The sequence below is a fragment of the Corylus avellana genome, chromosome ca1, assembly GCF_901000735.1.
Source record: "Corylus avellana chromosome ca1, CavTom2PMs-1.0".
Taxonomy (NCBI): domain Eukaryota; kingdom Viridiplantae; phylum Streptophyta; class Magnoliopsida; order Fagales; family Betulaceae; genus Corylus; species Corylus avellana.
In genome coordinates this window covers 16,221,128-16,237,969 of record NC_081541.1, presented here as the reverse complement: position 1 = coordinate 16,237,969, position 16,842 = coordinate 16,221,128, and the positions used below count along the sequence as shown (strand labels likewise).

General features: G+C 35.3%; 2 protein-coding genes across 5 annotated transcripts in view; one reads left to right on the top strand and one right to left on the bottom strand.

Moving 5' to 3' along the window:
• Positions 1-773: 773 nt before the first annotated feature.
• Positions 774-3,395, top strand: LOC132161741 (uncharacterized). Its single transcript, XM_059571957.1, has 5 exons — positions 774-807; positions 913-973; positions 1,523-1,604; positions 2,987-3,088; positions 3,184-3,395. Exons 1-5 carry the CDS (start codon positions 774-776, stop codon positions 3,322-3,324), a joined length of 420 nt encoding a protein of 139 aa, XP_059427940.1. The 3' UTR covers positions 3,325-3,395.
• A 472-nt stretch (positions 3,396-3,867) lies between these two features.
• Positions 3,868-16,842, bottom strand: part of LOC132174791 (uncharacterized) — a 74,913-nt gene continuing 61,938 nt past the window's right edge. For 3 of the 4 annotated variants that reach the window (XM_059586488.1, XM_059586473.1, XM_059586497.1), the window contains 2 exons: positions 6,975-7,049; positions 3,868-4,340 (listed from right to left, as the gene is read on the bottom strand). In XM_059586488.1, the coding sequence (XP_059442471.1) occupies positions 4,218-4,340; positions 6,975-7,049 (198 nt within the window). In that variant the 3' untranslated portion in view covers positions 3,868-4,217. Of the gene's footprint in view, positions 4,341-6,974; positions 7,050-15,970; positions 16,016-16,842 lie in introns of all 4 variants that reach the window. The other variant, XM_059586480.1, reaches the window with a different exon arrangement.

The following is a 16,842-nucleotide window of genomic DNA, read 5'->3' as shown; positions in this document are numbered from 1 at the left end:
TGGCTTGGCTCACTAATGATCTTTCAAGTGCAGGCCTCTATTGTCTAAGATTCTTTATATGCATAAAAGTGTTTCTTTCTTTTGTATTGATGACCTGTCAATGCAGAACAGATTGGATAAATTTGGTTGCTGTTATGTTCTTTGGAGCCTTCTATACCATAACTTGGTCAATAGTTATCCTTACACATTAGTAGCTGTAAAAAATGAGGATCATTCAATAAACTGTTCTTCAGAAAACTAAGTTTTTGTTCTGGTCACGCTAGAATTTCCCTCTTCCTTTTTAAGGTGAATGTATCATTATTGCAAGACTTGAATTGGTTGAGTTTGGCTTTTTTCTAGTGAAAAAAATCATTGAAGTACTCTAGTGCAAAAGTAAACGGTGAAAATTGTAAGAGTGGGAAGAACTCCAGTTATTTTTTCACTGGAGGCAATCTCCACCATTTATTTTTGCAAATAAAGTTCTTCATTGATTTTTTCACTGGAGGCAAGCTAAACTACAAGTTCTCGTTTGTTTGGCTGGGTTTGTTTGGTTTGTCAACTTCTTCATTCTGCATATAGTTTTGAAGGTTGGCATTTTAATTCAAGAAGATGGGTGGAAAAAAAAATGTTACTAGGTTCTTCTATGTTTGGAAAATAAAGTACTATATTTATGTAGTTGGCCATCTAATGTGCAGTTTATGTCTATGAGAGATGTTGCTCAATTGAACCTATAAAACTAGCTGAAAAATGTTCAGTCCCGAAACAAATGGTTCCTTGTACGTTTTGGGAAATAAATGCCCAGAATTGGAGGTCTTTCTGGATTTTCCTGTATTCAGGTGTTATTGGACCTTATATTGTAATGTTCTCATAATGTTCAATTGGTAGGTAAGAGTGGAGTTGACTGGGGATGAGACGCAAAAAGTATTTGATCAGGTTTTAACAAATTTAGCTCGCGAGGCACCACCAATTCCAGGATTTCGCAGGCAAAAAGGAGGTATACTACATTGATATCCCTTGCCTTAAATTTCTCAAAATAAGGGTCTGTTTGGCCCTGATTGAGCACAGGTTGATACATAATAGAGATAATATATTGTGATTGATTGATTATTGGATGACCTCTAAAATACTTAGGCATGCACTTTGTAATTTCACTAAAAATCAGCACAGATATGTATGGATGTATATCATTGTTCTGTTCCTTCTAGACTATATTTACTTTGTAGTAATAAATTTTTTATACTTTACATATAAATCTTTTTCCGTGTTGCAAACCCAGGGTTTTAGTATATAATTATGCATGCAGATTTGTTTCAATTATTTAGATTGCAGATCAACCAACAAATGATATAGTCAATTTACTTTCTTTAATTTGTATACAATATATAATTGAAAACATAAAGGACTTGAAAATAATAGGGCTTTTAGATACTTTTTTTTTTTTTTTTTTTTTTTTTCTGGCTCAACTGGTGGCTGTAGCCTCTTGATTAATTTCTGTAAGAGTATCTTTATCATCCTTTTCTATATGAATTTGTATTTTCTGCAGCCTATTAGTTTGTGAGTCCAAGAGTTCTAACAATATTTCATTTTGCTTGCGCACCCGTGCTACTCAAGGAAAAACATCCCAGGCAAGTGGCTTCTGACCGTAGGCAATTTTATCAAAAATCTCCCATTTGATATTTGCATTTAATTTTGTTATCTATGCTTAATCTGACCTTTTTGGTCTTAAATGTTGATTACTTAGAAAGGGGATCAACATGCTTAAACACCGTAGGCTTTACATTTAGAGTGTTAAAATATTAATTAAATAATTAAATCTATCATTTTTTAAGCATTTGAGAGGAGTTGTAAATTAACATAAACTAATAAATCCGAGTGTTTTTTACCATATGCCCATGGTGTGTGAGTTCATGGACTTATGTACTTAACCTGAACAGCATTTTTAAGGTGGATTTGTGTTTATCGTGCCCTTTAATGGCTCCCCTTATTCCTTTTCCAATTTCAGGTGTTTAAAATATCCTAGTTTCAACTAGTTCTGGTGTTTGGTTTGCGAAATCTAATGTTCTCAAAGTATTCATGTATTTTTTTATAGGAATGTGATACTTGAGAATATGAATTCCTAGGAACGTGACTAAACCCATGTTTGGAAATAATTAGGAACTTGATCGGATTCCTAAGAATATGAAATTTCTATGTTTCATTTACTCCTAAGTATCTTGTAAGAATTATTTATTCTTTCCAAAATATCCTTATGTTTCTTTCTTCAAGTGCATAAGGCAGTTTGATACAAAATATCCTTATTTTATTTATTTTTCATCTATAACCAAATAAAACCTGTTCGTTTTCGGTTTTTGTAGATTATGGTTCTCCACTTTTATATACAGAATTTACGTTCATTTCCCTTTTTTGTGGAATAAATAGTTCTTCACTTTTGTATACAATTTTGCAAATGATCACAATCAAACTCAAATAGTAGCATTACCAAAAAAATAACCACAACAAAATTATCCAACTTTTCTTTAATAACCTTAATAATATCCAATAGAAAAAATATATATATATATATATATATATATATAATAAAATAGTAGCATAAAAAATTACGGGGAAGGGAATGTGGGCATTTTTGTCATCTAAAAAGAACATTTTCCAAGGGCAAGGGAATGTCGATTCTCAACTGTCTAGAATGGAATTTACATTCCCAACAAAAGATAGTTGGGAGGGAATCTACGTTCCCTTAAGTATCGAGATTCCCCAAGTGCAACCAAACGAAATAATCTTTTAAATTTCTAAAAAACCCTAAAAAAATTACCTCACCCAAACAACCATCTACATATTTGCGTAGGATTTATTTATTAAATCCTATGCAAATACGTAGATGGTTGTTTGGGTGATGTAATTTTTTAGGATTTTTTAGAACTTTTAGATCCATTTTCTATTGTATTTACTCTATTTACACATACATTACTGTTGTTTTTTCACAAGATGGCAAATTTATAAATTCCCTCAGGTCCCAAAGAGCTTCCTCGTACAGATTCTTGGTGAGCAGCGTGTCACCAAGTTTGTGATACAAGAAATTATCAACTCAACCATGTCTGATTTTGTAAAGAAGGTAATTCATCTTCACCACTCACTACATGGCGTACGTGTATGCATTTTAAAAGGCTCGATTTTTCATTTTCTGTTCTTCCTCAAACTCAATACCAGGAAAATCTGAATGTGAAGGACCAGAAAATCAACACAATCCAGACTGCAGAGGAACTTAAGTCCTTGTTTACTCCTGGAAAAGATTTCGGATTTAATGCCACAATCGAACTTGAAAATTCAGAAATTGAGACATCAAGTTGAATCTACTAAATGTGAAGTGATGATATTATTCTCCTTTAACAAACATTCAATTCTTTCCATTGCTCTTTCAAGGTTTTCCGCATCTTCTAATTGTTGTGATTGATGAAGAATTCATGTCAATTTGTAACTGTTATACCAGATGGGCTTTTCAAATTTATTTCCCCGAAGGAAAGAAATTTCCTCCTACTTGGGTCGTAGGAATTTCCACTAACCTAGTATATAAAAGCATCATGTTTTCCTTAGCATGTGAGAAACGAGTATTTTTTTAATAACATTAATAATAAAAAAATAAAAAATAAAAAATGTGTTTCTCAATGGACACATGACATTTGTAGAGAAGGGGACAATGACACGTGGAATAAAGTCCTCAAACAAGTTCAATCTTAGCCAAATTGACACATTGCCGAATACTTGTGGACAAGCCTGCTGCATCCTAACAACGACCAAACCAAGCTATACAAAGAGCACAAAATGGCTTACTGAAAGCATCAAATCTATGAAGCATAAGGAACACAAGCCACATCCTGGAAAGTTACAAAAGAATTGCTAGCAAAGTGCATTGCATTGATTTCCTGTCAGAAGACCTGTGAAACAAAAGAAAAGTATTCATATGAATTGATTTGATGTTCCTTCAAGGATTCGGGAACCCCGAAGAAAGGAACACAAAAATAAGTAATTAAGAAACACTTTTTTTGAACCATGTGTGGAAACCCTAATAGGTACACAAATTAGAGGTTACAGCAAAAGAATCGTCACTATTCTGCTCATATATTCAGTTTTAAGATCAGCCAACTTTGTGGGGTTAACTGTACAAAGAGAAGCTTGTCTAGATCTTTTGCTGGCAAATCTAATGCAAACAGGCTGTGCCCGCCAAGCCCAATTGCATAACCAACTTAATGTTGTGTGTCAAGCTTCTTCCACACGTGAAGGGCTCTTCTGATGATTGGATTGGCTGAAAATCCTTCAGCATAAGCACTGATGGCATTTAAGAGGCTGATAAATTTCTCCCCGTTATCCTGTGCCAATTTAGAATTAGCTAATGAAACTGAGCATATAAAGTAGCTAATGAAACTGAGCATATAAAGTACATCCATGAAAGGTTTCATCAAGAAAAAGAATCCATGTCTAAAGTAGAAAGAAATGTATTATAATGGGTAAGATGCAATTAGAGGTATAATTCATATATTTCTAATTGCAATTTTCACCATAATGCATGTTTTTTTTTATAAAAATAAAATAAAAAATCACAACAATAATAATAAAAGAAAAAAAAAAGAAAAAAAGAAGCAGCAATAAGCCCATTGGCATAACAAATATGTTTGTTCTCTATCTCCAAACGTTCAACAGAAACAATTGCATGTATTAAAACAAAGAATATAACGCATTTTATTAGGACACAATAGCGCAAGGGGGAAAAAGAAAACATCTAATTACCAGTTGTGTGGTATTTGCTAGGAACCATCTTAAAAGGGTGAGGCGCCACCAACAAAACAGTAAGTAGCAGGAAGATGTTAAAGATCACAAACTCACAAAACAAGCAGCTCTAAAGGAAGTACATGAGAGAACAGTAATGGCGGCGGCTGATTCAAAATGGTTAATATATAGCTTCAACAATGGCAATGGTGACAATGATCAGTAATGATCTTGAAATATAGTGCAAGTATATGAGCACTAAGAATGCCTAAATTTTCACTCAGTTGCACTAACATCCACTAAACTAAATTTTTCGCAAACTTGGAACTGAAACTATCATTAAGTCGCAAATAATCCCTTCAGTAAGCCTTCTGTCTAGATTGATAATGGGAGTTGACCATATGATATTCACATGGCCGCTAAAAAGGCAATAATCAACCTTAATATTTGTCCCAATTTAAAAAAAATTTGAGCTTCAGTTCTTTTCTCTGTAATTTTTTGATGTAATTAAATAGTTTAAAGCAAAGAAACAGTGACACATACCAGAGAGCACACTTGAGCTCAAGACCCATTTTCTGAAAATGGAGAACCCACGGGTTCAGAAATCTACTACTAGAATCACCCATTACCAATCGAAACAACAAAAGCTGAAGCCATCTTTGGGGAACATCATAAGCAACCAATTTTCATTGACAGAGAAGCCAAATCCAACAATGAATTAGACAAACCCAAAAGTGAAGAAAATGACCCTAATTTCACCTTTAATTGTATGTGCTTTTTCTCATCTGGGTTTTGTTTGGAAGTGAAGAAAATCACATTTTCCAGCGATAAAGTGGAAGAATTCAAAGGAGATGAAATTGACCCATGTTTTGAATCAGAGAAATCAAGTGGTGACAAGGCATAGCCAGCTCATTATTTTGATAGAAACTAATTTCTCATCTCGATTCTATTTGGAATGTGAGAACATAGCACCATCCTCATCATTACCAGATTTTTGTCACACTTGACTGAGTTGTTATTCAAGTTGGCATGTGTACGGAGGAGGGGGTGAGAGTCTGGGCTTGGGCTCAGTGAGTGGGAAGGATTTGAATTTGCAGAAATGGGACACAAGCTCAATGGGTGAGAACTGAATCAGTGCAATAAGAGCAGTTGATGGCAGAGGACCTGCTCCAGAACGCAGAGGTTTTATGTTTGGGAGATGAGCTCTTCCAATGCTGAGTCACCTGTGTCTGATAGGTTCGAGCAATCAGCCATTCTAAGGAAGAACTTAGAGTGGTCTGTGGACAATGCCGATCAATGTTCCCTCTTTTATTTTATTTTGGAGAAGAACCAACCCCAAGGCACGTGCTCAATTTTGGGAACAAAATAAGGCTGTTTATTGCCTTTCAGTGGCCGCAAAACGAGCACATGGTCACCTCCCGTTATTAATTTGGACTGAAGGCTAATAGAATGGGTTATTTGTTACTTCTTGACAGTTTCAGTAATAACTTGTCAAAAAATAAGTTCAAAAGGTGCAAGTGCAGCTGAGTGAAAGTTCAGGGGTATACGTACATCTTAATCTCAATGAAACCAACTGAAATACATTTTCTTTGGGAAACTGCCAAATGAAAGTAAATAAACACAGGAGACAAAGTAGGCACTGCAATTGGAGTGAAGATAAAAATATTCACATTGAATATTCAGAGAGATCAACAAATTCCTCAAAAGGAGCAAAACTGAAAAGACATCCCATCGCAAGTCTAACTTGAACAAAGATCCCCTAGACCCAAAGCTGCTGACAGTTATTTTCTTAAGGATTCATTTTATAACAATCATGCATGAAATTTCAGAAATAAATGGAGACTGGCTTTTATAGTCCAGTGCATTAATGGCAGCTGGAGCAAATCTACCAGACTAACACTAATCAAGCCGAAACATGCTACACATCATTCTCTCAACCATCTTTCCATCATCTATTTTTGCATATCAAATAGATCCACCATTGGATTGTGGACTCATATGAGTCTCATAAAAATTCAATGATAGATTCACTCATTCGCTATATGGGGATGGTTGAAAGATGGTTGAGAGAATGATTTTCATCATTTCTCAATCAAGCCTCTTGGAAATAGCATAGGCAGTTATGCTTACAATTGAATTAAAATAGACAAGTCAATAGGTAACTGAACTGACAAATATTCTGGAAATAATAGCTCGAATAAAGAAAGAAAGATTTGTTTGGTGGTAACTGCACGAACCTTTGGTTTGTTAAATGTGAGATCTCTGGTAGCAAATGGTACCATGTAAAGTGGAAGATCAGAACGTAGCAGAGCCTGCCAGGACATAAAGCTTTTACATATAAAATCATACTCCATTGACTATATCTTCAACCACACTATTACTGGGTAAATCACTAAAATTATATCTGAAATGTTTAGAGCAAATAGTATGCCCAATATGAGTTTTACAAGTCTATATTGTAAGCATTTTATACAATAAATGAAAATGGAAAGGAAAAAAGATGAGTCCGACTAATGCATATAGGCTGCAAAAAGCGTTAAAAAGTGCAGACCCCAACTTTTTCTTTTTAGGAAAGAGCATATGGTTAGTTTCTAAAGCAAATCATGGTATCTTCTTTCTTTTAAACAAAAGGCAACCACTGAGATAAGAAACCCAGTATTAGGAGTATGCAACTAACAATCAAGAAACCTGTGTCAAAGATAAAGAAGCTTCCTTGCAGTTAGGTGTCGACTACTAAAAATGTGTTAGAAGCCATCTGTCAAGAGGAGTCTCATAGTTCACTGAGTGTCAAACTTGATATTTAGTTGCATACTAGTTAGGTCTCTCCACCTGATAGTCTACGTTTTGGACACTCTTAACATGGTATCATAGTCTAGTTTGTTTGTTTGTTTCTTCTTTGTCTATATATTGATTGAAAGGTGTTTCTTGTATAATCAAAGTTGGGAAAAAAAAAGGCTTTCTGTTTTACTTTTCAGTTTAAGTCAACTAATTTCTGGCAACATGGTTGACAAAATTTAATCTGTAAAATAAAACATAGGGAGAGAATTTTGTCTGTTTCTCATTCTTAATTAAAGAAATAACAATATTCCTCCCTGTAGTATTTTCTAGCTACAGTTTAAATCTCTCACTTCTAAAAACAGACACTAAGCCTCCCTTTGGTAATGGACTGAAAGTAAGAGAGAATGGGTGGCTCAACCACTATAACCACTACCATCCACGGCAGAACCAAGTAGCTCAAAACGGCAACCAAGCCATCCCTGACAGACTGGCCCATGGAGGATAAGTCCCAAATTAAGGATGCTTCAGGCCTCTACAATTTGACAACAATGATCGTTTGGAAGCAGATGTCAATGATGACCACATTGGCAGTTCAGTGGGTTAAGTCATGGAAACGTTTTAAAGTATTAACGAAGAGAAATGGTAAGACTTATTCTTTCCAATGAGAAAAAAAGGAAGTTATCTGATTAGCTCCATAGCCCCTAGAGGATGGATCTCAAGGTTTCTTTTCCTTTTTTTTTTTTTTTTTGGTTTCCTATGCCAAAAAAAAAAAACACTATTCATTTTCTATGGTTTTTTCCATTGCCTTATCCTTCCCCCACTTATTTGGTGACCATATTGAGAAACTTCAAAGGAACTTCTTGTGGGGCAGAGTTGGTGATGAGTTTAAATTTCATATAGTTAGTTGGGCAAAGATTTGTACTCTGTTGTCTTTAGGTAGTTTGGGGATTAGAAACTAGCTTATGTTTAACAGAGTTTTCTTCGAAAAATGGTTATGGCATAATGCCATGGAGAGAGAGGCTTTGTGGAGATCGGTGGCGGGAGTTAAATATGATAGCTTGTAGGGAGGGTGGTGTTCCAATGCAGTTTTTGGATCCCATGGGGTTGGGTGTGGAAAAACATTAGGAGAGGGTGGAGGGATTTCTCTAGATTCGTGAGATTTGAGAGAGATGGGTCTAAGATAAAGTTTTGGCAAGATATGTGGTATAGTAATTAGACCTAGTAGAAATCTTTCCCGGTGGTTTTTTTTAATATAGCTCATTATAAGGAAGCCTCGGTGGCAGACCATATGTTGGTTTCTAATGACACCGTTCAGTGGAATATCACCATCATCAGATCAGTGCTGATTGGGAGGTGGAGATAGTTCATTCTTTAATCTTTTGTACTCAATCAAATTGAGTCGAGGTGGTGAGAGTTGGAGCTTTTGAGCTGAATGTTGTTTGAAAGAAAACAATGAATGGTTCAACCCCAAATTAACAGTCCAAGCAATAAAAATCTCAAATTAAAATTATGAAAATATAAACAACACAACCACCAGATAAATTGCACATCTACAACACACAGATCCCAAAAAACCTTTAAAAAAATCAAAGGGAAAAAACTATTTATGGGTAGCCAAACTCAGAAAATCACTATAAGAAGATCCAGATTACAAATAAAAGAAAAATTACAAGCCTTTGCAAATCCTAGACTATAATATTTACAAGCTTCCCACTCATCTCCTAGCTCAACAATCTTCTTAGAGTGCATCTCCTTACTTGTCCATCGATACACTCCTTGGCAGTTGAAAGATGTGTATGAGTGGTTTGAACAAAAACAAAATCAACCCAAGTGAGTGAAAGATCGAAACTTTTTAAAAAGCTCACTTGGTACAACAAAGGTAAAGGGGGAAAATCTTCACAAACATTAAGAAAGGGAAAGCTTCGATGGCTCTCAACAAAAACCCTCTTGACTCACAAGGGAGGAGAAATGAAACTTCCCTAGAGCCTCTCTCTCTTTAATTTCGTGCTTCAAAGTCCCAAATAACCAAATGAGCATCTTATTATATTTATTGAAGAGGAAGGGATAAAGCTGGAATTCTTCGAAAAGGAAACCAAACCAGTCTGGGTATCTTAACCATAACTTTTGATCCCGATCTCCAAATTATGCAAACTCATTGGCATTGGAAAGCTCATTCTCAAATTTACAACTTTGTGTTTCATGAGCTTCTTCAAATTTGGACGTTTGCTATGTCAAAAATAAGCCACAAGATTCAGCAGAAGCAGAAATTCGTCATGACAAAAATCCTGTCGTCATGACAAAAATCATGTTGAACTTACTGCCTGATTTCGTTGGGAACTTGTCATGGTGACATGATGACAAGATTTCTGTCTGATTTCGTCAAGAACTCGTCATGACGACCAAATGACATCTGAAGCAACCTAGGGACACGTAATAACTCCGTCATGACGTCCAAAACTGTCCTAGATGATGTCACAACTTCCAAATGACCCCAAGGTGATGTCCAAGTGCAGGATCTCTCGGAAACACAAAACTCTTCAGAACTTGTCAATTCTTGGAACTTTCATCATGACGGGATGCTGACAAAACTACGCAATATGCTTGAGAGACTTCTCGGACACATTTCGTCATAACGGAATGATGACGTCGTGATGACGAAATGACACAGTGAGCTTCAGAGACTTCTTGACTAGATTTTGTTATGACGAAAATACACAATAAGCTTCAAAGCAAGGGTGGCTGATTTTGTCATGACAGAATGGTGACGTCTCATGACAAAATTACATAGTGAGCTTGACAGGCTTCCTCCCAAGAACGTCATGAAGTCGTCATGATGCCCTCATGATGAAAACTCACAGAACATGACTAGTTTTTACACAATAAGGTTAATTTCTAAAGCTTGACATTGTTCATTATATGCTACAGAAATGAGGGTATTATAAAAAACAAGTTCCAAAGGCATCTTCCGTTCATATCGATTTGGCTAATTCATTGATTTAATCCGGCATTAATTGATTTAATTTAGCATATAACTTGTTGGATCCCTTCCAAAAGACGGATTTCAAGGTCAAATCTTTTTTTCATATGCTCAGCCCCTACGGGCTCTTGTTTCCCTTTGAAGAGAATTTGGAGAAACAAGCCTCTTTCGAGAGTGGCTTTCTTTGTTTGGACAGCAAAGTTAGGAAAGATTTTGACTCTAGATAACCCTAGAAAGAAGCACGCAATAGTGGATTGATGTTGCATGTGCAAGAGGGCGGAGAATCCATCAAACACCTTCTGCTCCACTGTGAAGTAGCTAGAGATTTGTGGGTATCAGTTTTTCATCTTTTTGAGATAGGGTGGCATGCCCCAATGATTGGTCGAGTTGTTAGTTAGTTGGAGAGGCCAGTTTGGTAGCCACCATGTTATAGAAGCCTGAAGGATGGTTCCTCTATATTTGAAGTGGTGCATTTGGAGAGAACACGATGCTAAAAATTTTGAAGATTGTAAGAGAACGTTGATAGTGTTAAAAGCTATGTTCTTCAAAACTCTATGGGTGGATGGCTGCTCTTCACAACTCTCACTTTTCTAATTTTCCCCAAAAAATTTATTTGTGCTCTTCCTCTACTTTTTAATTGAGTGTCTATCTTGTATACTCTTTGTGTACTTAGATTGCGTCATTTACAACATAAATGACAACTTATTAAAAGAAAAAAAATCTTCCCATAAAAGCCTGTATCTAGTCTAGCTGAGCCATGGTTTACAACATAAATGACAACTTCACTCAAGGACCACACACCTGTATTTTTCACCAGAAAAGCAAGATCTATATCATCTATGGAAACAATAAAGTGAAGAGAAATGTAGTACAAAATAATTAAATTACATACCAGACCGGTATGGGGAAAAGGAACTAATAACTATGGAGCTATGTAACCAATCTCAAACTAGCCCAAAGAGCAAATTAAGCAGGAATGGCATTTTGTTGGGGGGCTGAGCTAGAAGTTAGATTTGGTGAGAGATTCACGCCCCTTAAGTGAGCGAGGTAAACTGTCAAGCCTATTTAGTAAAGAAAAAAATCTGCAATAATCTTTTGCTTTAAAATTAACTGTGGACTTTTTTAAGGATAAGTTACATATGCAAACAACGAGTCTTGAACCTACAACCTCACTCTCCGCCTTGTTCTTACAAGGGGAAAAGATGCCATTTGAGCTAGAGCTCATATACAAAAATTTACTTTGAACTTTGCAAAACTCATCCTTAAAGTTCTCAGTTAACTCATACAAAATTGGTCACTGAGTGCTTTCAGCTAAATATTAAAAGATCAATGAGCCTTGGGCCTGTAGTCTTGAACTCTGAAATAGGCCATAACCTTTAAACGCTCAAGGAAGCCCCCCACTTCTTTTTTTTTGTTTGGGGGGGTGGGGGAGGAGAGAAAGAGAGCTATCATGTTTTAAACAGTAATGTAATTGTGGATTATTTGTTTTATGTAAGAACGTATATACACACTTGAGGGATCCTGAAGTAATATTCATAGCTTGCACATATTATGGTGCATGCAAAAGCAATGACTTAATCGTCTTTCATGACAAATGAACTCTAATAAGAAGTTAAAAGGTTTCCATATCCTTTATCTTCAGTCCTTCCTAATATGAATTACATTATCCAACTTATTTATAAAATGTTTTATGTACAACACTTTTTTTTTGCAAGATAAATGAAAAAAAAAAAAAAAAACTTGTGACAATGCATGCAATACGACGGTATACTTCCATAATGGGTCAATCTCAAGATAATCCGTTGGCACTAATCAAGGATGAATAGAGTGTTCCCATGCAAGAAATGGGGGATTAATGAGAGAATTTTTCTGATGACCACATAATGTTAATTGAGAATGTTATTTAGAAATCTTTCAATAAAATCATTCCAAGGGCTCAAAATTAAGAAGGACAATGAAAAGGAAAGAAGATAAAGGTGAATCAAGTTCAAGAAACATAGCAAATTATACATTACGAGAACTTGTTCAATGATGTTGGGTGTGGTTATGTGTATTTTTGATATAGGACAATATTTACCTTTATTTTCGGTAAAAACGAAAATAAAGAAAATATCAAAAATAATATTGGAACAGCGCCCCTTGATCCGAATTTTACTCGTTCTCAAACAATGGAAGTATAAAAGGAAAGATTGCCACGATTCCCTTTGATTATCAATTTTATATTATGACTTTATTTCCTTTCTTTAATAGGGTTAGATTTGCTTTAATTATTTTCATTTCCTTATTAGGATTAGGTTTACTATTGCTACTAGGATTAGGTTTACTATTACTGCTAGGATTAGGTTTACTTTCTCTGCAAGTATTTTTCTTCTATAAATAGGCTAGCTTATTACGTAAAACTAACTCATTGAATTATTATCAAATCAGAGAAGTTTCTCTTAAATACTCTGTGGAGTTTTATTTTTCTTTTACTCTGTAGGCTTTTTTTTTTTTATCTTTTTGGGTAGAAGACGAAGACACTTCTCCTTGCAGAATCAAAGACGCTGCTCTTTGATTAGTTACCTTAATCTTCCGCTACGTCAGTTGGTATCAAAGTAGGCTTTATCCTGATCATGGCCAATCAGTGCAACGGTGGCAAACTTCTCCAACAATGCCGCTTGTGGGGGAGGGACTCTTTCGAGAGCCAAATTCATGGAGTATCCGAGCCGGCGTTATCCGGATTCAATGGCCAACTTATACTACAACAACTTCTATAACAACGCCGTTTGTGAGAGAGATGTTTCAAGATCCAACTATCAGCAATACATCAAGCGAAAAGAGGCTCCTTTGATGGCCAAATTCCAAGAGCTCCGGCAGACTGCACAGATGATGCAACAGGAGATCCACCAGTTGAGGGAGACGTTTGAACGCATGCAGATGGGTTTCTTTTGGAATCATAGAAACATTGATGTAAGTCACATTCGACCTGTTCGTAACTATATTCATAAATCTCCAAATAGGTACTCCGCCTATGAAGAGAATATTAATTATGGTGGAAAGGATGTGGATGTTGTTAAATTGGTTGAAAAAGTGGATTTGCCGTCAGATAAACAATTTGTGCAGCAACAACTATTTGTTCCAACGACTATACCAGTGGAAGAACAACTATCACCTCCTCCACCACAGGTGCAACTCATCACGATCACCACAAAAATTGACGATTATTTTAAAGAAAACGATGAAGAAGAGGAAATCGATTATTTTAAAGAAAACGATTATTTTAAAGAAGATGATGTCCAAGAAGAAATCGTTGGAGGAATTTTTGTGAAAATAGGCGAAAAGGAAAAATCGTGTCTTGATTCTATCTATGTAGATTTCTCCAAGTACTTTTCTTTAGAGGAGCCGCATGTGCCATGTCCCAAAGAAAACTCAAGGACGCGTTTTTTTCAAGTGGGGGTGTCTGATGTAGGACGATATTTACCGTTATTTTCGGTAAAAATGAAAATAAAGAAAATATCAAAAATAATATTGGAGCAACGCCCCTTGATTAGAATTTTACTCGTTCTCAAACAATGGAAGTACAAAAGGAAAGATTACCACGATTCCCGCTGAGTAGGATTAGGTTTACTATTGCTACTAGGATTAAGTTTACTTTCTTTACAAGTATTTCTCTTCTATAAATATGCTAGCTTATTATGTAAAACTAACTCATTGAATTGTTATCAAATCAGAGAAGTTTCTCTCAAATACTCTGCGGGCTTATTTTTATCTTTTTGGGTAGAAGACGAAGACGCTTCTCCTTGCAGAATCAAAGACACTGCTCTTTGGTTAGTTACCTTAGTTTTCCGCTACGTCAATTTTGTTAGAGGTAGTGCTCTAAAACCCAATTTGTTTTCTGTGATATTTCCTTGGATGATAAAATTGTTTATTTTCAGAGATAAATTAGAACAATGGGCATATCTTTATATACATGTGTGTGACATTTATGAATATGTAGTCCTTAAGTTGCATTTAATATGGTTTAGGTACGTTAATGAGATTATCACACAAAAGATCTAAGCCATAATAACTTGTGATTTATAAACCCTAGTTCATAGTCGGAGATGCAATTTGGCATTCCTTTTGATAAGACTATAACATATCAATCATAGTGATATCTTGATCATGGACGTGAAGACTTTTGATTGATATGTTGGTGTGGTTACAATACTAAACTGGACCATGTGAGCTTTTATTTTATAAACTATTGTCAGTTGAATAACTTAAACTCACGAATTCTTATAACACTGGCTCTTAATCTTAAGAGGAATGTGAACTCAAATATAAAGTGTAGGTGACTTCGATATATTTAGGAGTAAGATCCTATACAGTCAAAATATCGGTATGTTGGGTGGACATATGTAGCATTGTGAGAACAAAACTCCTCAAGATGGAATCTATAATAATTTTGATTGAAATCAAAGAGATGTAAAATATCCTTAATTGGAATAGATCATTCTAAATCTCGGGCTTGAATACTTTAGTAAGGAGTTACTAAAATTAAATGTACTCAATGAAATGTGATTTCAAAAGTATGAGAATAATCAAGAGATTAAATCGAGGACTCAAAGATTAAGAGATAGTGAAATAAAGTGACAATAAATTTATTTTGACTTTAATTTCACAATGGATACTTCATAGAATGGTCAAATCCAATTATAAGAAGTCAAGGGAGTTCATGATTAACCAAAATAATTACTAGAGTACAACTGTAACGTTTTAGTAAACAAGTTGCAATTAAAGGTAACCTAGAACAAGCCATGAGATGACAAATGTCTTAGGCTCATAGGAGCAAGTTTTTTTTTTAGGTCCCTCCTTAAGCTAATAATTACCCCTTTGGGCTTGACCTAATTGCACAAGGAGTAGAACTCCTAGTAGGCATGTGAATTGGTGTTGGTGTAAGGCTTGGTTTCCAAGTCCTATTCTAACTAGGATTCACATGTCTATTTAAAGGATCTTGTCTATGAGAGCCCACACTCTTTAGTCACAAATCATAATTGAGGAGAAGATCCAAGAGGTGTTGAGAACAAATCCTAGATCCAAAGGCCATCCCAAATCCGTTATTAAAGTTCCACACACCAAGGTACGCAATTTCTTCAAGAATATAGTTGTTGTTTTTGTGCTTTGAAAAACCCCTCTTGGGTATTGTCTGCTACTATTTATGTGTTTGATTCACATATATGTTCCCAAAAAGTTTATGTCAAACTTATCAAGCCTTCAAATCCTGAATAAAGGGTGAAAGAAACTCTTTCAATTTAGCATATCGAAAACCATTATTGGGTTCCTATTATTTTCTCCAGATTCAGTGTGAAAACTAGTGAAATTGTCATCTTTTCCAATGTGATCATTAAGGAAATAAGTGCCTTATCCACCGAGAATCATCATTTTCAGTAGAACAAACTCCTGCACAAAATATATATCTTAAGAAAAGTTACAATAGTAAAGGCTAACAAAATATACCAAGTTCTTGCTTAAGACAGCCTGCTCAGCATTTGTAATCAAGGCCTACAAAGATAAAGGCGAATTTAGACTGAGTACTACTTGACAACATACTGTAAATATGCAAGAATACAAGGCATATGCAGAATACAACTTCGAAGGAAAAAAAATGAAAAAGTGTATGCATGGAAAAGAGAATATTTATATAGCCAGGATATATACTTTCATTATTATATTTGGGCCACATTCAACTAAGAAAGGATATTGACGTACGTATTCATTAAGAGAACCTTAACTAAAAAGATTATCATCTTCACAAAAGCGACTTACAATCAGGAGGCTTGTTAAAACAATTATATGTAGTAATTTTGTTCTGGATAGAAGAGGAAGAAAATGCTGAAGTGCATTCTCTTGGCAGTGATAAAATTATGAAGAGATAGGATCTAAGTAATGCTAACCTTCATGGCCACATATCTTTCTCGATAATAAATGGACAACCTTTAAGGGAAAAGAGTACATATGATCTACATAATCCCTATAGCATGGCCACATATATCTTTCTGGATACAAAATGGAAAACCTTTGTCTCGTGCACAAACAGGACACTGGACATCCCCTCTCCCTGTCATTACCATGCACAATAGCCCGTGGCATAAACTAGCGGTGGAACCAGCATCATCAGCATTAAGTCTAACTACCCTACTCCCCGCACAACCAAAATGAAAAATTAACCAGTTTTGTTTTCTTTTATTATCCTTTTCATATCATCAACTACCAATTTAGCTAATCTTATAGTAAATTACCTATAACCAAAAAAAAAAAAGGAGAAACTAAATTTAACACCCCCACCATTGTATTTGCAATGCCCCACTACCACGCCTAAAATGACAAAA